Here is a 22273-nt window from a genome sequence, read left to right as displayed (position 1 = left end):
TGTGGGTTCACCACAAAGGAGAGAGCAACACACATCAAAGTTGCTGGTGAACACAGCAGGCCAGGCAGCATCTCTAGGAAGAGGTACAGTTGACGTTTCGGGCCGAGACCCTTCGTCAGGACTGGGTGGAGAGCGGAGCGTTCCGAAGGAGTGAGGTTGGAATGGGAACAAGGTGCGGTGAAGTCGAGACAGTTGATGTCCCGTCGGCAGTTAGCGATAAAGAGATCCAGACCAGTGCGGGGTGTCCATGAAGAGGAGGAGGGTTGAAGACGGGAGAAGGGGATCATCGGTGGGGGTGGAAGAGTCCTTGCCGAAGAAGTAGGCTCGGAGACGGAGACGGCGGAAGAAGAGTTCCGCATCATGGCGAACACGGAACTCGCTGAGGTGTGGGCGAAGGCGGACAAAGGTGAGGCCCTCACTGAGGACAGAGCGCTCTGCCTCCGACAGTTGAAGGTCGGAGGGGATGGTAAAGACCCGGCACGGATGAGAGCTGGGATCGGGGGGGGGGGGGGGAGGCTGGGGGTGTCAATGGAGAGGGGAGGGTTGGGGTGAGAGGAAGATGGAGCCTCTGAGGGCCCAGGAGCTGACGGTGGGATCTGGGGAGACGGGATTGCAGAGTGGTGGTGGGGGAAGGGGAGACGGGAGTCACAATAGCAGCACATAAAGACCCGGCCTGGAGAGTCCTGACGAAGGGTCTCGGCCCGAAACGTCGACTGTACCTCTTCCTAGAGATGCTGCCTGGCCTGCTGCGTTCACCAGCAACTTTGATGTGTGTTGCTTGAAATTCCAGCATCTGCAGAATTCCTCGAGTTTATGTTTTTAAAAAAAGGAGAGAGCTCCATGATTTGATCCCTCAGTAATGAAGGCACGGCGCTCAGTGTGTGGGGTGTAATGAATTCCCAGGAAGTGGCGTTCCCACACCTTTGTTGCCCGTGTCCTTCCAGCTGGTCGAGGTGGCGGGGCTGGAAGTCCCGGCGAGTTACTGCGGAGACTCCGGGAGTCGGTACAAACCTGGTGCCGCTGTGCGTTGGTGCAGGCTGCCTACCGAGCGGACTGCTGTGCCCCGGGTGGCATCGAGGTCGTCCTGCGCGTCTCCCCCCACCCCCCACCCCCCAGCTGAATATCCCTGCGAAAGGCGCCAATCCCACCCCCCCTCCGACGACACATGGAGATGGGACACGCGTCCAGGGTCTTTGGTCAATAATTTTATTTATTCCAACTCTACAATCTAGCGTCCAAAAATATTGCAGCCCAGCAGGAGGACAACTTAAATAATTATCTGAAACTAACGCGACTCCTCACCAGTCCGGCAAGCTAAGGCACTAGGTACAGGTCTTTGTCGGATTTTCCCCTGTCGCTTTCTCCTTCCCCAGCGTTCACAGTTTTGGTTTATTCTCAGAGAGCGGAGGAGGAAAAACAAAGGGGGGGGGAGGAGGGAAGAGAATGGGGTTGAGAGGGATATTAAACCAGCCATGATAGCAGTATGAATGGGCCGAATGGCCTACTTCTGATCATGTCTTCTAGAAGAGGAGGAGGGTGGATTGGCCACCTCTATGGATGAGGGGCCGGGGGAGAGGGGAACCCCTCTGCAGATGAAGGGTTGGGAAAGGAAAAGATGAGGCAGGGAGGAATGGCCCCAGTGAGTGAGGGAGATGCCCCTCATTTGGGAGTACTGTTGGCCTTGAGTGACCAAGGCCTGATGGACAACTGCACCTTCTTCCTGAGCTCCTTGAAGGATCTGGAGCGGTGGAACCGGGTCTCGGAGACCGGGCTGGTCCGGGGCAGGGTCTCAGCCCCCCGCAACCAGCCAGCACCCTCCTCCCCCAGCGAGGAAGGGAGGGAATCGCAGGGCGAGGACCTCTGGCGGCGGCTCAGGAAGGCCTGGGCCTGGCCCAGGAAGCCGGCCCTCTTCGCCCTGCCTGGGGCTGGGATCTCCAGCACCGACGTCCACTTCTGCTTCCTCCTGGCCGGCCCGGGCCGGCACTCGAGCCCCAGCGAGGCATCGGGAGCCCGCGGCAGCGCCGAGCTCAGGTTCATCTCTGAGCTGGAACGGGAGGGCGACCTCCTCCTGGAGCCCAGCCGCCTGAAGAGGTCCACGCGGCGGCCCCCGTGCTCCGGGACGTCCCGTTCGCCCGCGGCCGGGCACCTCACCAGCCCGTGGTGGAGGTGCTTGCCGCGGTAGAGTGGGCCCTCAGGGGCCGCCAGGCCAGCGGGCTCGGGGGTGACCGGGGAGCGCCGGTCCTGCGACGGCGGCCGCTCCGAGGCCTGGCAGCTGGTGGAGATCCGCCTCCTGGCCCCTTTCCAGACCCCGGCCGGGCCCTGGCCCCAGACCGACGACAGCGACAGGCTCTTGGGGTACGAGGCCAGCGGAGGCCGCCTGGGGCCCGGCTGCTCGGAGCCGGCCCCGCAGCGGGAGCGGAGCACCAGGCCGCAGATATACCTGTCCAGCCTCTCCCTGCTGGCCGGCGGGACGGGCTCGGTCCCGGCCCCCAGCCCTGTCCCGGCCTCCCCTTCCCCTCTGCCCTCCCCCTCCCCCTCCAGCTCCCTGGGGCGGCCGGACGAGGCGGTGAAGAGCGGGCTCTGGAGGGCCACCGCGTGCAGCGGGCTCGGGTAGTGGTAGACCTCGCTGCCGTGCCTGGACACCAGATCGCAGCGGAACTTTGGGTCGGGCCGCGCGCCGCAGCCCGGGGAGGAGGGCGAGATGGAGGAGGCGAGGGAGATGGAGGTGGAGGAGGAGGCGGCCGGGCAGCTGGAGGAGAGTCTGCTGGAGCTGCAGTATCGGGGCAGGAAGGTTAGCTCGCCTGGAGGTGGGTAGGGAGAGAGAGAGAGAGAGAGAGAGAAGGGGTGAGTTTTAGGACCCATCCTACACTTACCCCTCAGTTCCCTTCCACCACCCTTGGTGCCCCCGTCCTCTGTTCCCTCAGCATCCCCATTCCTCCCATCCCCCAACATCCCCGCCCCTCCCGATGCCTCCACCCCCTCCCAGGACCCCCATACTGGATGGGATAAAGTTTGGTTAAAGTGTTCAGGAAAGTTTTGTAAATCCATATGTTGGGACTAGAGAGAGTGTGATCCTGTTTGGGAACGAGACAGGGCCGTTACAGACGCTTGTGTAGGGGAACGCTGAATCTATTTATCATACTGCCATTACATTCAATAATTCTGGAGGAGGACAGGTCTTGTTGTGTTGAGATTCTAAATTGGAGAAAGGCCAGTTTTGATAGTATCAGAAGGGATCTGGCAAGTGTGGATTGGGACAGGCGTTTTTCTGGCAAAGGCTAAGTGGGAGGCCTTCACAAGTGAAAGTTTGAGAGTACAAAGCTTGTCAGAATAAAAGGTAAAGATAACAGGTGTCGGGGACCTTGGGTTTTGAGAGATACTGAGCAAAAACAAAAGGAGGTAGAGGCAGGCAGGAACAAATGAGGTGCTTATGGAGCAGAAGAAATGCAAGAGAACACTCGCGGAAATCAGGAGTGATAAAAGGAGGCATGAGGTTGCCCTAGCAGACAGCGTGAAGGAGAATTCCTTGGGCTTCCACAGATATACTAACAGCAGAAGAACAGCAAGGGTTAAAATTGGATTTCTAGAAGATCAGAGTGGTCATCTTATGTGTGGAGTCAAAAGAGATGGGGGGGGATCCTAAATGGATTTTTTTTTGCATTTGTGTTTACTGGAAGGTGGATACAGAGTCTGTAGAAGTGAGGCAACACAACAGCAACATCATGGACCCTATACAGATTAGAGAGGAGGGAGTACTTGTTGACTTGAGGCAAATTAGGGTGGATAAATCTCCAGGGGCTGTCAAGGCGTTCCCTAGGACCTTGTGGTTCTGTTGGTAAAACATGAAATTCAATCCTTAGAAAGGGGAGACGTGGGATCGGAAGAGGTAGAATCCTTGTGCGTAGAGCTAAGAAAGTGCAAGGAAAAAAAAACTTGATGGAAGTTATATAGAGGCCCCCCGAACAGTAGCCAGGATGTGGGCTACAAATTACAATGGGAGATTAAAAAAAAGCATGTCAGAAGGTTAATGTTACAATACCAGTGGGGGATTTCAATACGCAGGTGGATTGGGAAAGTCAGGTTGGTGCTGAATCCCAAGTGAGGGAATTTGTAGAATGTCTACAGGGTGGCTTTTTAGAGCAGCTTATGGTTGAGCCCACTAGGGAAAAGGCAATCCTGGATCGGCTGTTGTGTAATGAACCAGTTTTGATTAGGGAGCTTAAGGTAAAGGAACCCTTAGGAGGCAGTGATCATAATACGATAGAATTCACCCTGAAGTTTGAAAGGGAGATGCTAAAGTCGGATGTATCAGTATTACAGTGGAGTAAGGGGAATTACAGAGGCACGAGAGAGGAGTTGACCAAGCTGGAAGGGGACACTAGCAGGGACGATGGCAGAGCAGCGATGGCTGGAGGTTTTTGGGGGCAACTCGGAAGGCACAGGATAGATACGTCCCAAGGATGAAGTATTCTAAAGGGAGGATGGCTGAGGGAAGTCAAAGACAGCATAAAAGGAAAAGAGAGGGTATTTAATAGAGCAAACATTAGTAGAAAGAGGATTGGAATGCTTTTAAATAGAAGGCAACTAAACAGCCATAAGGACAGAAAAGGTTAAATATCTCGGTAAGCTAGACAGTATCAAAGAGACTACCAAAAGATTTTTCAGATATAGAAAGCATAAAAGAGAGGCAATGGTAAATATCAGACTGGAGAGGTAGTAACCTGAGACTGAGAAGTTGTACGAACTTAATAAATGATTTTTGTCTATCTTCACTTGGAAGACACCAGCAGTATGCCAGAAATTCAAGAATGTCAGAGGGCATAGGTGTGTGTAGTTGCTGTTACTAAGGAGAAGGTGCTGGGCAAGCTGAAAGGTCTGAAGGTAGATAGGTCACCTGGAGCAAGTAGAGTCAGCTGATGTTGTGTACTTGGATTTTCAGAAGGCCGTTGACAAGGTGCCCCACACAAGGCTGCTTAATGAGCTATGAGCTCGTGGCATTGTCGGAAATATTTCTAGCCTGGATAGGGGTTTGGCTGATTGTTCAGAGGCACAGTGAGATTAAAGGGGACCTTTTCTGCTCGGCTGCCAGTGACCAGTGGTGTTCCACGAGGGTTGGTGTCGAGATAGGTTCTTTTTACATTGAATGCCGATGATTTCGATGATAGAATCGATGGCTTTGTGGCCAAGTTTGCAGACGATACAAAGATGTGGAGGGGCAGGTAGTGTTGAGGGAGCAAGGCGTCTGCAGAAGGAGTACAATGTTGGGAAGTTCATGGTCGTGCACTTTGGTCGAAGGAATAAAGGTGTAGACTATTTTGTAAATGGGGAGAGCGTTCAGAAATCAGGTGCAAAGGGACTTGGGAGTCCTTGTGCAGAATTCCCTGAAGGGTAACTTGCGGGTTGAGTCGGTGGTGAGGAAGCAAATGCGACGTTAGCATTCATTTCGAGAGGACTGGAATATAAAAGTTAGGACGTAATGCCAAGTCTTTGAGGCATTAGTCACACTGCAGTTGAGCAGTTTTGGGGACCTGTTGTTTAAGAAAGGATGTGCTGGCATTGGAGAGGGTGCAGAGGAGGTTCACGGGAATGGTCCAGGAATGATTGGGAGGCTAGTACAGGAATTGCAGTCTCCCTTGCAGAGGGATCTAAGACGTCCTTAGGTGCTTGGGGATTGCAGGATATTTGATGTCAATTGTTTAAGGAATGCTCTAATAATAAGCCAGGAAATTTTAGAACAATCAGGTAGTGGACAAGTTATTGGTAAGTATTCTAAGGACCAGATATATAAACATTTGGTAGATGCACTTCTGCCCCAACACCCTTTGTGCATGGCAGGTCATGTCTAACCAATCCTATAGAGTTTTTCGTGGAGGTTACCAGGAAAGCTGGTGAAGGCAAGGCAGTGGATGTTGTCTACATGGACTTTAGCAAAGCCTTTGACAGGGTCTCACATGGGAGCTTGGTCAAAAAGGTCCCATCGCGCGGCATTCGGGATGAGGTAGTAAATTTGATGAGACGTCGGCTTCACGGGAGAGGCCGGAGAATGGTGGAAGATGACCGCCTCTCTGACCGGAGGCCTGTGACTAGTGGACCGCTGCAGGAATTGGTGCTGTTACTAATTCCTTTGTTCCGTTGTTTGTCATCTTTATCAACGATCTGGATGATAATGTGGTTAACGGCATCGGCAAGTTTGTGGGTGACACCTAGATTGGAGGTGCAGTGGACTGCGAGGAAGACTATCAGAGCTCCCAGAGGGATTTGGACCAGCTGGAAAATGGCAGATGGAATTTAATGCAGACAAGTGTGAGGTGTTGCACTTTGGGAGGACACAGTGAGCGGCCGGGCACCGGGGAGTGCCGTAGAACAGAGGGATCTGGGAATACAGGTCCCTAATTCCTTGAAGGTCATGCCACAGGTGGGTAGAGCTGTAAAGAAAGCTTTTGGCACACTGGCCTTCATAAGTATTGAGTATAGGAGATGGGATGTTATGTTGGAGTTCTACAAGACGTTGGTGAGGCCTAATTTGGAGTATTGTGTGCAGTTTTGGTCGCCTACCTACAGGAAAGATGTCAACAAGGTTGAAAGAGTACAGAGAAAATTGACAAGGGTGTTGCCGGGACTGAGTTCTAGGGAAAGGTTGAATAGGTTAGAACTTTATTCCCTGGAGCGTAGGGAATAAGGGGAGATTTGACAGAGGGGTATAGATAGGGTAAATGCAAGCAGGCTTTTTCTACTGAGGTTGGGTGAGACTAGAACTAGAGATCATGGGTTAAGGGTGAAAGGTGAAATGCGTAAGGGGAACATGAGAGGAAACTTCTTCACTCAGAGGGTGGTGAGAGTGTGGGATGAGCTGGATTTGAGTTCATTTTGAACATTTAAGAGAAGTTTGGATAAGTTTGAGTGGATTAGGCAGAATAATAGTTTGGCATGGGCTAGATGGGCCGAAGGGCCTGTTTCTGGGCTGTAGAACTTTTCGAGCCTTGCCTCTGCCCTCCCCACCCCAACCCCAGTGTCCCCTTCTCATCCCGTCTCACCCTGCCCTGGTCACCCCCGCTGTCCACCCGTGCCCCCCAGCGCGCCCCGCGGGCAGGGCGGCCCCCTACCTGCCGAGACGGGCCGCTGGGAGGTCCTTCCCCTCCTGACGACCCTGCCCCAGACGCAGCCCTCGCCTTCGAGGGCCCGCCGCGTGCCGGGCTCCGGCCGCACGGCCCCGTCGTCAGTGGAGCGAGGCCGGCTGCGGCTGCCGCAGGGCCGGCTGACCTGCGGGCCCGACTGGACGCTCCACAGCGAGCTGGAGGGGCCCTCGCTGTACACCGACGTGCAGGAGGTGGAAAGCGAGCACGAGGCGCTGTCGGTCACGTCGTAGAAACCTGGGGCAGGCGGGGTGGGGGGGGGGAGGTGAAGACAGGTTACGGTGGGCGGGGGAGGAACACCCGACACACAGAACAGACAGGCCCCCCCATCACTCCCCCTCAACCGGCACTCTCTAACCTTCTCTCTTCCTTGGACCATCCCATTTACCTCTTTTCCCTTCTTCCAACCGCTCCCCCACTTCTCCCCTCAATCCCCACTCAATCGCCCTTTCCCCCACCCCATCCCCTTCCTCTCCCTCTCCTGCCCCTTCCCTCCCCCTGTCTCCCCTTCCCTTTCCCGTTTCTCCCCACCGGCGCCCCCTCTCACCCGAGCTGGGCCTGGAGTCCGTGTCGCCACTGTCCGGGCCCCTCTCCACCAGCTGGGTCACAGAGTCGTGCCGCCCCGCCGGCCCCTGATGCTCCGGGGCAGGGCTGGCCGAGGTCCCCGGCTCCGCTGAGAGGCCGCCGGCATCTCCTCTCCACTGCTCCCCGCCCAGTTCCTCGGGCAGGGGAGTCGGGCTGCCTCGCCCCGCCAGCCCATCCGCGCACTGCTCCCGGCCGCCCGCCAGCTCCAGCTTAACGTCTCGCGCGGGAGCCCGCTCCAACTCGCCGGTGGCTGGCTGCGGAGGCTGTCGGGAGTAAACCAGAGCCCTCGTCAGCGTTTGAACCGGCGATGGGCGGAGCGCGGCGCCCCAACGCGAGTTCGAGTGGTCTGTGCTCGCTCTCAGGCGGTCTCATCAGCATACAGCACAACATGGATCAGTACCGCACAGGAACTGGCCCGACAGCCCTTGACGTCTGAGTGTAATGACAAATTAATCTGAATCCCATCTGTACGCCTCCTCCACCCCTCCCCTCCCTGCTTTCCGGCACCATCCCATCTTCCCCCCCGACCCGGTCTCACCCATCACCTGCCAACTTGTTACTCCTCCTCCCCACTCCCCCCATCTTCTTATTCTGGCTTTCCCCCCTCCTTTCCAGCCCTGTTGAAGGGTCTCAGTCCAGAACAGTGACTGTTTATCAACCTCCATAGATGCTGCCTGACTTACTGAGTCTCTCTAGTGTTTTGTGTTTGTGTGTGTGCCACTCTGGATTTCCAGCGTCAGCGGAATCTCTTGTCTTCATCCCTGTCCCTCCATTCCTTGAACGATTATCTGGCTATCTAAAAGTCTTCATCTAATTCCCAGACCCATCCAGACACCTACCACTCTCTGCTTTAAAAAAGAAACTTGTCCCTTACAACGTGGCGATCCGTGGCCTCCTCGTGTGCCTCAGGGTGGAGGGAGCAACACCTTGTATCCCCTCTGGGTAGCTTCCAACCTGAGGGTATGAACATCGATTTCTCCTTCCGGTGAACAAAATAGCCCCCCCCCCCCACTCTTTGATCTTTTACTTCTTCTCACCTGCCTGTCACCTCCCCCTGGGTCCCCTCCTCCTTCCCTTTCACCCACGGTCCACCCTCCTCTCCTATCAGATTCCTTCCTCTCCAGCCCTTGACCTCTCCCGTCCACCCGACTTCACCCATCATCTCCTTACGGAACCCCCCTCCATCCCGTTCTCCCATGGCTCACTCTCCTCTCCTATCAGATTCCTTCTTCTCCAGCCCTTGACCTCTCCCACCCACCAATCTACTTCCCCTCCACCCCCCCCCCCAACAACGTTTCTATTCTGGTGTCTTCCCCCTTCCTTCTCGGTCCTGACGAAGGGTCTCGGCCCAAAACGTCGACTGTTCACTCATTTCCACAGATGCTGCCCGACCCGCCGAGTCCCTCCAGGGTCTTGGGGGACCAAGCTCCTAGCTCGTTGAAAGTGACAACACAGTTCGATAATGTGGCTAAGAAGGCTTATCGATCCGCGAACGCAGGAAGTCCAAGCAACACACACACACGATGCTGGAGAACTCAGGGAGTGCTCCGAGTACTCTTTCTCCATGGGCGCTGCCTGGTCCACTGAGTTCTGTCATTTTGTGTGGTTGCAAGGCTTTGCTTTCACACGTCGAGGCATTGAGTTCAAAAGTTAGGAGGTTATGTTGCAACTTTTTAAAACTCTGGTCAGGCCACATCTGGAGTATTGCATACAGTTCTGACTGGCTCACTGTCGGGAGGATGCTGAGGCTTTGGAGAGGGGGCAGAAGAGGTTTACCAGGATGCTGACTGGTTTAGAGGGTGTGTGCTATAACGAGAGGCTGGATAAACTTGGGTTGTTTTCTCTGGAGCGTCAGAGGGGAGATCTGATCGAGGGTTACAAGATTATGAGAGGCATTGGTAGAGTGGACAGGGAGTATCTATATCCCAGCGTTAAAATGTCTCATACCAGGGGGCATGCGTTGAAGGTGAGGGGTAAGTTTTTTTACTCGGAGAGTTGTGGATGCGTGGTATGGTGGTACAGGCAGAGGCTTTTAAGAGACGTTTGGACAAGCAGATGGACGTGAGGAAGATGGAAGGATATGGACACGGTCCAGGTAGGAGGGATTAGTGTTTGGGCATTTTTGATTTGCTTTTTAGCCGGGTCAGCACAGACACTGTGGGCTGAATGGCCTGTTCCCTGTGCTCTACCCTTCTAAGACCTGATAGAGGCACAGATCGAGTGGACAGCCAGCAACCTTAACCAGGGAGGAAAGAGCAAACACGAGACAGCATCATTTGGAGGGACGTATAGGGGGGGATATCAGAGGTAAGTTGTTTACACAGTGGCTGCAATATGACTTCCTAATTCTTGGACTCACTACCCCGACTAATGAAGGCAAGCATGTCTATCTAGTTATGTACACACTGTCCGGAAGCTACGGACCTGGACCCTAAGATCCAACCACATCTATGCTGCTAAGAGTCCTGCTGTTAACTCCTTTCTCCTTTCATTTGACCCCCCCCCAAAGCACAAACCTCAAGCTCATCTGAATTAAACTGCATCCGCCATTTCTCTGCCCATACGGTGAGGCATAGCTAAGGAGTGGCCAGCCAGCACCTTTATCCCCAGGGTGGAAATGGCTGGTACCAGGGGGCATAATTTTAAGGTGGTTGGAGGAAAGTATAGAGGGTCAGAGGTGGTTTTTGTCTACACAGAGAGTTGTGGGTGCGTCGAACGCACTCCCGAGGGTGGTGATAGAGGCAGGTACTTTAGGGACATTTAAGAAACTCTTGGGTACATGGATGATAGAAACATGAAGGGTTATGTGGGAGGGAAGGTTAGACTAATCTTGGAGTAGGTTAAAGGGTCAGCACAACATTGTGGGCTGAAGGGCCTGTACTGTTCTATATCTGTAACTAACCTACATCCTGTTGTATCCTCTGACAACCCCTTCGCTGTGCACAACTGCCCCAATCTTTCTAAGATGTACTAATCTGTAAATCTACTAATCCACCCGAAACTTCGTCTGTTTATTGCCCTCCACTGACCCTGCAGAGTTCCTCCAGCATTTTGTACATCTACCTAATCCGCCTATTTCCGTTTTCACAAACGGGGGAGCACAGCTAGTCACAGACGCCCAGCCAGAATGGTGCCCGTTCCACCCCCCCCCCCGTCTCCTGGGGGTAAAATAATCGGTCTCCCCTAGTCCAGGGAGCCTAGAACCAGAGGTCCTGGTTACGCGACCACTGACGCCAGGCAGACAATCTCTGAAGAGTATTGATAATGGCTGGGGGCTCACCCGTCTTGTAAAGACACTGCCCAGAAGGCGGCGATGGCAAACCACTTTGGTAGAAAAGTTTGCCAGGAATCAATTGTGGTCTGGAAAGACCATGATCGCCTACTTCATGCAACACGGCATGTAATGATTATGTCATACAACACAGCACGTAATGATTATGTCATACAACACAGCACGTAATGATTATGTCATACGACACAGCACGTAATGATGATGATGAGAATCAGAGGCCCAGATTAAAGGCCAGACTGTCCAAGATTTAGAGATGGTGTTTTTCAACCATTTTTAAGCTGTGGACCAATATTATTAAGCAAAGGGTCCCCGGTTGGGAGCCCCTGGGATAGAGGGTGGTGAATCCGAGAATTCTACCTGCTGCCTGGTTCGGAGTATGTCCAGGCCACCCACAATCCAATAACTTGGTTTTCACAGACCTGCGTTCAGATCCCTTACAGAGTCTACGGTGCAGCTGACAGTGAACGGAGTTAGCGGAGTGAAGCGAGTTTGAGCTGGGAGGTACACTGCGTTCCTGCCTGGGCCCCCTCCCATCCCCGGCAACAGAACTGGCTGCCGGAGCCCCCGCTCAGTCTGAGGATGGAAGCCCCCCCCAACGGGCCTACTCGAACTCCGTGACTGGCGGCAAACATGCAGGGAGGGGATAACAGGCATGACTGATGCAGGGATGCAACACCTCTACAGATGCGCTTTACCGAGGGAACTGGCGTCAGCAAACCACACTGTAGAAACAAGAGGCAGTTGGAAGACTAGCCCACCCCAATGGCCTCCCGCCGGCCCTCTCCTGCACTGTGGCTGCCTGCTTGGTGGCGGGGAGGGAGCTTTCCCTCCCCGCGCGCAGCAGCTGACCCGGGACAGGGTGCGGCTGGGCGCCGAGCTCTCTCTCCCACTGACGTTGGACTCTGCACCCTGGCTCCAGCTCGCAGGTCCGGGCACGGCCGGAATCCGCCACACCCGCCACCCGGGCGGCTGATAAGCAGCAGGTGTTGGAAAATGCAGCAGGGCAGCACCCAGCAGGGGGCGGGCACGGTTCCAAGGCAGCAGGGCGGGGGCCTGTCCTAATGCTTCTGAACACGGATGTTCGGGGTTAAACCAGAGAGGCTGGGGTGGGGGGGGGGGGGATGGAGAGGGGGAAGGCACGAAGGGGAGAGGGGGAATGTGGGGGGGAGGCGAGAGAGAAGGGGAACATGTGGGGAGAGAATGTAGGGGGGAGGGGGAGAGAGGGGGAACGTGTGGGGACGGAGAGCAGAGAGGAAACGATTAAGGAGGGAGAGAATGTGTGCTGGGGTGGGAGACGTGTGGGGGGAGGGAATGTGCGGGCGAGAAGGAGGGAAAATGTGGGGAACGAGAGAATGCACAGGGAGAGGGAGGGAATGTGTGCAGGGGGGGAGAAAGTATTGGGAGGGGGGAACAGGAACGTGTGGGTGTGAAGGACAGATTGGGACCATGGGGGGGGAGAGAGACGGGGGGGACCGTGGGGGGAGAGAGAAGGGGGGAATATGTGGATGAGAAAGAACATACAGGGAGAGGGAATGTGGGGAGAAGAAGAGGGGGAATGCACAAGGGTGGGACAGGAAGGGAGAGAGTGTGAAAATGTGGGGAGGAAGAAGGGATAGAGTGGGAGAGGGAATGTGTTGGGAAGGAAAGGAGAGCATGAGGGAACACAGGGTGGGGGGAGAGAGAATGGGTGTGGACCAGTGGGAGAGGAAGGGGGAGACTGTGCCAAGGGAGGGGTTCTGATCCCAGACCCACCCTCCAGGCTAGATGAAACCCCACCCCGCTGACTAGAGCCACTGGCTCGGTTTCTGCGCTCAGGTGAGAGCAGAGATTAGATCCAGCCGCTCCCCATGCCAGGTACCCATTGTTCCAGGCATCAGGTGAACTGCGCCTGACCCCACTCCCCCTTATCTGATCCCGGTGGGGGAGGGAGGGCGCCCGACCGCAGAACAGGCAGCCCAGAAACGAACGGCCCTCGGCAGGCGGACCTGGGAAACGCTCCGGTCGCTCGAAAACGTTCCCCTCGTTTAACCCTTCATTCGCCTGCCACTCCCAACACCAACCACCCGCCGTCCTCTCCCCAGCCGGCTGTCTCTTCTGCGGGCTGGAAGAGGCCGTGTACCACACACATGCACACACACACACACACACACACACACACACATCTGCGGGGTTTGGGGGGGGGGGGCTGCTCCTCGCCTCTTCTGGTTGCATTTTAGCCCCACCCTATCTCTCAGGAGAACGTCCCGTCGACCCACGATTCTAGCAGACACTGGAAACCCAGGGCAGTGCGCGCACAATAACACTGGAGGCACTCGGTAGGCCAGGCAGCCTCAGTGGAGGTCCGGTCAGCATGACGGCTCGCAGTGCAGGAGACCTGGGTTCAATTCCCACTACTGCCTGTAAGGAGTTTGTACATTCTCCCCGTGACCGCGTGGGTTTCCTCCCACAGTCCAAGGACCGACCAGTTGGTAGATTAATTGGTCATTGTAAATTGCCTGTGACTTTGGCTAAATCGGGAGATTGCTGGGCTACAGCTCGAATAAATAACTATCTCAATAAATAAATATCTGTTGGGGGGGGGTAACGGAGGCAATCCCTGTCCTCACAGGTGGATAGGGTAGTTAAGAAAACTTATGTGGTGTTAGCTTTCATTAGTTGAGGGATAGAGTTTAAGAGTCGCGATGTAATGATGCAGCTCTATAAAACTCTGGTTAGGCCACACTTGGAGTACTGTGTCCACTTCTGGTCACCTCACTATAGGAAAGATGTGGAAGCATTGGAAAGGGTACAGAGGAGATTTACCAGGATGCTGCCTGGTTTAGAGAGTATACATTATGATCAGAGATTAAGGGAGCTAGGGCTTTACTCTTTGGAGAGAAGGAGGATGAGAGGAGACATGATAGAGGTGTACAAGATAATAAGAGGAATAGATAGAGTGGATAGCCAGCGCCTCTTCCCCAGGGCACCACTGCTCAATACATGGCTTTAAGGTAAGGGGTGGGAAGTTCAAGGGGGATATTAGAGGAAGGTCTTTTACTCAGAGAGTGGTTGGTGCGTGGAATGCACTGCCTGAGTCAGTGGTGGAGGCAGATACACTCGTGAAGTTTAAGCGACTACTAGACAGGTATATGGAGGAATTTAAGGTGGGGGGTTATATGGGAGGCAGGGTTTGAGGGTCAGCACAACATTGTGGGCCGAAGGGCCTGTACTGTGCTGTACTATTCTATGTTCTATCTATAAAAATATTTCTGCAAACTGGAAAAAAACACTAGCACTGAGCTTTATGCTCACCCAACTGGGCCTTGACCGATTACTGGGTGAGCACAGAGCAGAGGCCATACTGTCTTTGGCCTGTACTAACTCTGCTGGGCGCCATGCCGAAGAGAACAGAATCCCTTCTGCCGGCACCTGATCCGTATCACCCCCCCCCCCACCCCCGGCTACCCGCCTGTCCACGCGGCCGACAGCGTATTAAACGCCTTCAACGTCTCCGCCACCCCGGCTGAGCTTTCCGCGCACCCCCCAATCCCCGTGCGTCTGAGAAAACAGTCCTGCCCCACACTTCCTTCAACTTTCCTCCTCTCGCCTTAAGTAAATGCCTTCTGGAATTAGAGCACACGCTCTCTCTCGCGAGTGGGGAGGGGGGCAGGGAGAAGGTCTGTGTTGGGAAAAGGGGAAGGGAGAGGGAAGCACCGGGGAGATGTCCTGTAATGATCAGTAAACCAGTTAGTTGTTTGGAATCGAATGAACCCGCCCCGTGTGTTAGGGCTGGGGTGTATCTGTAGTTGCCCCTCCCTTGCCAGCTGTCCCGCGGTGCTCTACCCGAACCTCACACCCTTTGTTCCCGCCAGAGAGATAAAATCGATCTCTGCTCCACTTTGACAAATACAGCACGGCGCAAAAGCCCCGGGCGCCCCGGCTGTGTACCGCTCAGGGGCAGTCCCTTCGGCCCATCGCACCGTGCTGACCCTTCAACCCGCCCCGAGCTCGATCTCACCCTCCTCTCCCGCACACCTCCCCACGTTTTTCCTTCATTAGGAATTTCGATCCTGGGGAAAGACTTCCGTCTGTCAGAATCTGACGAGCCACTCTCAGGGCTCCAGTCGCCCTCCGGTGCTCCAGAGAAAACAGCCCAGGCTTGTACAACCTCTTCTCCCAGTTCATGGGAGAAAAGAACGGGATCAGTGTAAATGGGTCAGCAGGGACTCGATGGGCCAAAGGGCCTGTGTCCAAGGACACCCCACAGCAGGGGCTCTCACCCTGGAGTCCATGGTCCCCTCTGCTTAATGGTATCGGACCACGGCAATAAAAGTGGTTGGTGAAACGCCATTCTCTGCCTCCTCCGTGACCCTCTCTGATAACGGGGCGTCCCGGCCGTGGGAAGTCTCCCTCGCTGGTGGGGTGCGGGCTCTCCTTACCTACTAGTTAGTGACACCAGCTGGCATGTCTCCAGGCCACCAACCTGACCCCCCCTCCCCCCGAGGCACCGATCCAAAGCAAAACACCGCCGAGCGCAAAGACAAAACGTTCTCGAAACACCCAGGAGGTCTGGCAGCGTGCACGGGGATGGAAACGCGAAAGAGCGGATGGGGGATGGGGGACGGGGCAAGGGGAATAGACAAGCCGAGGTTGTCATGGTGATTCTAGTGTTTTTAGCCAATCCCTACCCTATCCCCTTGAGCTGTCCCACCCTCTCGCACGCTTCTCTGTGGCCCGACTCCTGCGTCTTCAATCTCCTTCCCGGTCCCTGCCAGGTCCCTCCCCACAGAGGCTGCCCAACCTGCCCAGAGCTTCCACCGCTCCCCGGATTTTATTTCAGATTCTCGGCAGCCGCGGGGCTCTTTCCTGAGGTTCTGTCACCGGGAACGTCAGCCGCAGCTCGGGGACCTGCGCCCCGGATCGGGATGTGGTACTGCAGACCGGCGCGCGTCAGATGCTGAGTGAGGCGGACCGAGAGTGTGACTGAGAGAGATGGAAGGAGGGAGAGTGAGGGGCAGGGAGGGAGGGAGGGAGGGAGAGTGAGGGGCAGGGAAGGTGACAGGCAGGGAGGGAGGGAAGGAGGGAGAGTGAGGGGCAGGGAGGGATGGATGGAGGGAGAGGGAGAAAGGGACAGACGGATGGAGGGGGAGGGAGGGATGGAGGGAGAGTGAGGGGCAGGGAAGGAGGGAGAGTGACGAGCAGGGAGAGAGGGAAGGAGGGAGAGTGAGGGGCAGGGAGGGGAAGAGAGGGAGGGAGGGATGGATGGAGGGGGAGAGAGGGAGGATGGGATGGATGGAGGGGGAGGGAGGGAGGGTCAGACGGATGGAGGGGGGAGGGAGGGACAGACGGATGGAGCGGGAGGGAGGGAGGGATGGACAGAGGGGAAGGGGGAGAGAGGGAGGGAGTGAGGGATGGACAGAGGGGGAGAGAGGGAAGGGGAGGTGTTGCCCAGGTGCCAGTGTTAACACCCACCACACTGCGGTGTCTCTGAAGACAGATCCGCCTCCCTCCTGCCCGAGGCGCCATTCCAAGTGAACCGGGAGGTCCCAGTTCATCACAAAAGCCTAATTCGTGTTTACACTCTCAGGCTCGCTGTGGATCAGACAGACTTTTTGACAAGTCGGTACCCGACAGGCGAACAATTAAGAGATTAATTCGGCAGAAATTCCGACAGGCGTGCTGCTGTGCGCCGTGTCACGAGGGGAGATTATCCCGCAGGCCGAGAGTGGAGCTCGGGCGAGGAGAACCGGGAAACCGCAAACCGCGAACACGCCCCAGTCGTGCTGCCTGCGCCCGCTGGCGTTCGGTGACCCCGTCTGAACAGCGCCTGGGTCGGAGACGGGCTGCTTCCTTGGCTGATGAGACACTAGGGCCCTTCGGCCCATCGAGCCCGTACTGACCATCAACTGCTCCCCTTATTCTTTCCAATTCTCCCACCCTGAGCGGAGGTGAGGAGGAATTTATTCAGCCAGAGGGTGGCGAGTCTGTGGAATTCGTTGCCACAGGTGGCCGAGGAGGCCGAGTCTTTGTGGGCAGCCCAGTCACGCAGTGGCAGACATAACGCTTCACAGCACCGACGTTCCCGGGTCCGATTCCCGTGAGGAGTCTGCACGTTCAAACTACGCGCCAGTTTCCTCCCGCTCGCGGGCTAGGGTCAGTATGGAGGCGGCTCTCGTAGCCGGACTTTCCCCTCCCATCGCGGGGCCGCGGGGCGGGCAGCAGCGCATCCCGCCGCCCGCGCACAGAGCCAATTCTGCACTGCAGCACGGAGAGGGGCTCTTCGGCCCATCGAGTCCATGCTGGACAGGCCCGCACCCGATCCCACACTCAGAATAAGGTCACGTGAATGAGCACCCTCTCTCACCCCCCGCCCCCCCCCCCCAAACAGTCACACGGCACCAGGCTGTGGGAGACTGGCACCCACTGGCAGGAATCCCAGCGCCAAGGGGCAGCCGACAGCAGAGGGGCGGCGGGTCGGGAGGTGTTGATGAGGAATTCGCTCTTGCCAGCGATCGGGATCGAACCCGCCACTCCGGGAGCATTGAGACAGCAACCTTACCCGCTGCACCGCGGCTCAGAGCGTAAAACATCGGGGCAGAATGAGGCCACTCGGCCCATCGAGTCTGCCCCGCCATTCCCATCATGGCTGATCTGTAATCCCTCTCAACCGCGTTCTCCCGCCTTCCCCTCAGCGAATCAAGAACCTACCCACCTCCCCTTTAAATATACCCGGTGACGTGTCTTCCACAGCCATCTGTGGCAACAGATTCTCCACCCCCTCTGCAGGTTTGGCCACCTACCTACAGGAAAGATGTAAACAAGTTTGAAAGAGTGCAGAGAAAATTTACAAGGATGTTGCCAGGTCTGGACGACCTGAGTTATAAGGAAAGATTGAATAGGTTAGGACTTTATTCCTTGGAACGTAGAAGATTGAGGGGAGATTTGATAGAGGTATACAAAATTATGAGGGGTGTAGATGGGGTAACTGCAAGCAGGTTTTTTCCACTGAGGGTGGGTGGGAGTACAACCTGAGGTCACGGGTTAAGGGGGAAAGGTGAAAAATTTAAGGGGAACACGAGGGGAAACTTGGGTGGTGAGAGAGTGGAGGTAGCTGCCAGCACAAGAGGTGCATGCGAGCTCGATTTCAACGTTTCAGAGAACGTGGATGGTCGGGGTGTGGAAGGCTGTGCAGGTCGATGGGAGTGGGCAGTTTTAATGGCTCGGCACGCACTAGACGGGCCGAAGGGCCTGTTTCTGCGCCGTTACTCCTCTGCAGCTCTGAGAAACCCCTCCTCATCTCTGATCCAACGGGAGGTTCTGCCCTCAGGCTTGCTCTCCGGTCCTAGGACTGCATGCGGTGGTCGGCCTCTCACAGGCTACCCCGGGTTTGTCTCTGCTCTGGCCGTGGGGAGTGGCGGCCGGGGGGGGGGGGGTTGTTATATGGATGCCTCACTACTGTCCCCACTCTCCTCCCCCCCCCCCGGTTGTTTCCCCCAGAGCAGCAGAGCCTGACCGATCCCACCTCCCCCCCCCCCAAGCGGGTAATTCTGACCCCTCTCCCTCCATGCCCCAGCTCAGCCCCGAGCGGGATTCGAACCCGGAACCTTCCGACCGAAGACACCGGCTCTGGCGGCCGGGAGAGGGACCCCGCGGATGGGAGGAGTTGCAACCCAGCCCCGCGACTCCCAGGGTGGGCAAGGGCGGCCGTTCAGCCCTTCGAGCCCCGTGCCAGGGGGATACCGACTGTTTACCAACACAGTCCGACCGAATTGCCGGGGCGATCCCGTTCCACATCCAGCTTTGAACTTCGCACCGGTCCAGGTGTCAACACGTTCCCAGATGTTGACCCTTGCGCCCAGATGTTGTCTCACCCCCCCCACACCCCTGCTTCTGCCTGACCCCCTCCCACCCCCCTGCTCACCTGCCGGGCGCCGGCCCCTCCCGGAGGCTGCAGATCCCCCAGGATCTGCTTGCGATCGTCGCCGCCTTCCAGCCGCTCCTCCTGCAGCACCCTCCGTACCGTCTCCTCCTGCCTCTCCCGCAGCAGCCTCAGCTCCAGCAGGCCCGCCACGCTGGCCTCCAGCCTCTCCCCGATCCGGTTCCTGTCCAGCCCGGGCTTGGGGCCGCTTGCGCCGGCCTTCCTGGCCATGAGGAGCTGCCGATCCTCCGCACCGTCCCCCCTCCCGGGGGAACAGGGTCTCGCAGCCACCCCGCACGCCGGCTCTCGTCACTGTCCCCCGGGGAAGCGCCGCGATTGTAGCGAGTCAGTATCACTGAGAAATGGAAACAATGTAACAGGCTGCCCGCCGCCCATTGGCCGGCCCCGTCACGTGGGGCAGGAGGAGGCGGGGCCTCACGACCCGTTCGATCCCGAGACCAGGAATGTTGCAATTGGCGGAGGAGAGTTTTTCAAATGAGGTCATCTTCGTCACGGAGAGCGGTCACCACGCTTAAACACACAAGATACACACACACAGTTACACAGGCAGACACACACACACACACACACACACACACACACACACACACACACACACACACACACACACACACACACACACACACACACACACACACACACACACACACACACACACACACCCCCGTCCAGACTCAAGACCCGTGGATCATCTGGACAATACCCATACCTTCATCAGGCTGCTGTTTACTAATTACAACTCTTAGCGTTCAACACAGTCAAACCCTCAGTTCTAAATCAACGAGCTCCAATCCCTGGGCCTCTGTACCTCCCTCTGCAACTGGATCCTTGACTTCCCTGCCGGGAGACCGGTGAGTCTGTGCAGATCATGAAAAAATATTTCGTCCTTGCTGACGATCGACACTGGCGCACCTCACTGGCTTAACCCACTGCTCTACTCTCTCTACACCCACGACAGGGCACAGCTCAAATGCCATCTATAAAGTTGCTGACGATACAACCATTGTTGGCAGAATCTCAGATGGAGACGAGAGGGCGTATAGGAGTGAGATGTACCAGCTAGTTGAGTGGTGTTGCAGGAACAACCTTGTACTCAACCTCAAGCACACGGACGTCAGCCAGTGAGAACAGCGAGAAGGGATTAAACAGAAGACAGCTTTATAGAGCGGGCATCAGAGGAGCGGGTGACAGAATGGAGGGAGACAGAGTAGGAAGGCTTTGGCTCAATGGGGCTTTAGCAATAACGGGTCGAGGCGAGGTAGGTTGCCTGTGTAGAATACAGACAGAAAGAATGTGTGTGAGGCCGGTGTTCTGTGCTCGGTGTCATGTGGGAAGTCTGGGAGATTCCCAGCCTCCCGGACGGCCACATCTGCACCAGGTGCGTCGAGCTGCAGCTCCTTAGGGAGCGCGTTAGGGAACTGGAGATGCAGCTCGATGACCTTCGTCTGGTCAAGGAGAGTGAGGAGCTGATAGAGAGGAGCTATAGGCAGGTAGTCACACTGGGGCCTCGGGAGACAGATAAGAGGGTAACAGTGAGGAGAAGGAAGGGCAACAAGCAGATGCTTGAGAGTACCCCTGTGGCTGTCCCCCTGAACAATAAGTACTCCTGTTTGAGTACTGTTGGGGGAGACGGCTACCTGGGGGGAGCAACACTGGCCACGCCTCTGGCACAGAGTCTGGCCCTGTGGCTCAGAAGGGCAGGGAAAGGAAGAGGATGGCAGCAATGATAGGGGACCCTATAGTTAGGGGGTCAGAGAGGTGATTCTATGGATTCAGAAAAGAAACACAGATGGTAGTTTGCGTCCTGTGTGCCAGTGTCTGGGACGTTTCTGATCGTGTCCACGATATCCTGAAGTGGGAAGGTGAACTGCCAGAGATCGTGGTACATATTGGTACCAACGACATAGGTAGCAAAAGGGAGGGGGTCCTGAAAGCAGACTACAGGGAGTTAGGAAAGAAGCTGAGAAGCAGGACCACAAAGCTAGTAATCTCGGGATTACTGCCTGTGCCATGTGACAGTGAGTATAGGAATAGAGTGAGGTGGAGGATAAATGTGTGACTGAGGGATTGGAGCAGGGGGCCGGGATTCAGATTTCTGGATCATTGGGACCTCTTTTGGGGCAGGCGTGACCTGTACAAAAAGGATGGGTTGCACTTGAATCCCAGGGGGACCAATATCCTGGCGGGGAGGTTTGCAAAAGCTATTAGGGAGAGTTTAAACTAGAATTGCTGGGGGGGTGGGAACCGAACTGAAGAGACTGGGGAAGAGGTGGTTGGCTCACAAATAGAGAAAGCTTGGAGACAGTGTGTGAGGGAGGACAGGCAGGTGATAGGGAAGGGACGCACTCAGACGGATGGTTTGAGATGTGTCTATTTTAATGCAAGGAGTATTATGAACAATGCGGATGAGCTCAAAGTGTGGATCAGTATTTGGAGCTATGATGTGGTGGCCATTACAGAGACTTGGATGGCTCAGGGGCAGGAATGGCTATTTAGAGTGCCAGGATTTAGATGTTTCGGAAAGGACAGGGAGGGAGGCAAAAGAGGTGGGGGCGTGGCACTGTTGATCAGAGATAGCGTCACGACTGCAGAAAAGGTGGACTTCATGGAGGGATTGTCTACAGAGTCTCTGTGGGTGGAAGTTGGAAACAGGAAGGGGTCAATAACACTACTGGGTATTTTTTATAGACCACCCAATAGTAACAGGGACATCAAGGAGTAAACAGGGAGACAGATTCTGCAAAGGAGTAATAATAACAGGGTTGTGGAGGTGGGAGATTTTAATTTCCCAAATATTGATTGGCATCTCCCAAGAGTGAGGGGTTTAGATAGGGTGGAGTTTGTTAAGTCTGTTCAGGAAGGTTTCTTGACACAATGTGTAGATAAACCTACAAGAGGAGAGGCTGTACTTGATCTGGTATTGGGAAATGAACCTGGTCAGGTGTCAGGTCTCTCAGTGGGAGAGCATTTTGGAGATAGTGATCACAATTCTATCTCTTTTACCATGTCTGTTCCTATCCCTCTCCAATGCTATGGTCTATTTCTAACTTGTCTAAGTTAGAAAAGTGTTTAATTGGAGGAAGGGGAGATATGAGGCTATCAGGCAGGAACTTGGAAATATAAATTGGAAACAGATGGTCTCAGGGAAACGTACAGAAGAAATGTGGCAACTGTTCAGGGGATATTTGCATGGGGTTCTGAGTAGGTACATTCCAATGAGACAGTGAAAGGGTGGTAGGGTACAGGAACCGTGGTGTACAAAGGCTGTTGTAAATCTAGTCAAGAAGAAAAGAAGAGCTTACGGAAGGTTCAAAGACCTAGGTAATGATAGAGGTCTAGAAGATT

At 55.5% G+C, this 22273-nt stretch overlaps 1 protein-coding gene across 1 annotated transcript; it reads right to left on the bottom strand.

Annotated features, from left to right (window-relative positions):
- Positions 1-1192: 1192 nt before the first annotated feature.
- On the bottom strand, positions 1193-19303 carry LOC140189038 (dapper homolog 2-like). The gene is made up of 4 exons (XM_072245721.1): positions 18911-19303; positions 7681-7981; positions 7104-7370; positions 1193-2801 (listed from the first exon to the last, which is right to left on the bottom strand). The coding sequence occupies exons 1-4, from the start codon at positions 19136-19138 to the stop codon at positions 1660-1662; spliced, it is 1938 nt and encodes a 645-aa protein (XP_072101822.1). The 5' UTR covers positions 19139-19303; the 3' UTR covers positions 1193-1659.
- Between the last annotated feature and the right edge of the window lie 2970 nt (positions 19304-22273).

This window comes from Mobula birostris, chromosome 28 (assembly GCF_030028105.1).
Source record: "Mobula birostris isolate sMobBir1 chromosome 28, sMobBir1.hap1, whole genome shotgun sequence".
NCBI classification, from domain to species: Eukaryota; Metazoa; Chordata; class Chondrichthyes; order Myliobatiformes; family Myliobatidae; genus Mobula; species Mobula birostris.
The sequence above is the reverse complement of the archived record's forward strand: the minus strand, read 5'-3'. Positions and strand labels throughout refer to the sequence as shown.

What these genes read in the sequence shown, in the direction of transcription:
- LOC140189038 (XM_072245721.1), bottom strand. Translation starts at nt 19,138, where the DNA reads ATGGCCAGGAAGGCCGGCGCAAGCGGCCCCAAGCCCGGGCTGGACAGG. An exon ending in GAGGGGCCGGCGCCCGGCAG is followed by an intron (nt 7,982 to 18,910) that starts GTGAGCAGGGGG and finishes TACTCCCGACAG; the next exon opens with CCTCCGCAGCCAGCCACCGG. An exon ending in GGACTCCAGGCCCAGCTCGG is followed by an intron (nt 7,371 to 7,680) that starts GTGAGAGGGGGC and finishes CGCCTGCCCCAG; the next exon opens with GTTTCTACGACGTGACCGAC.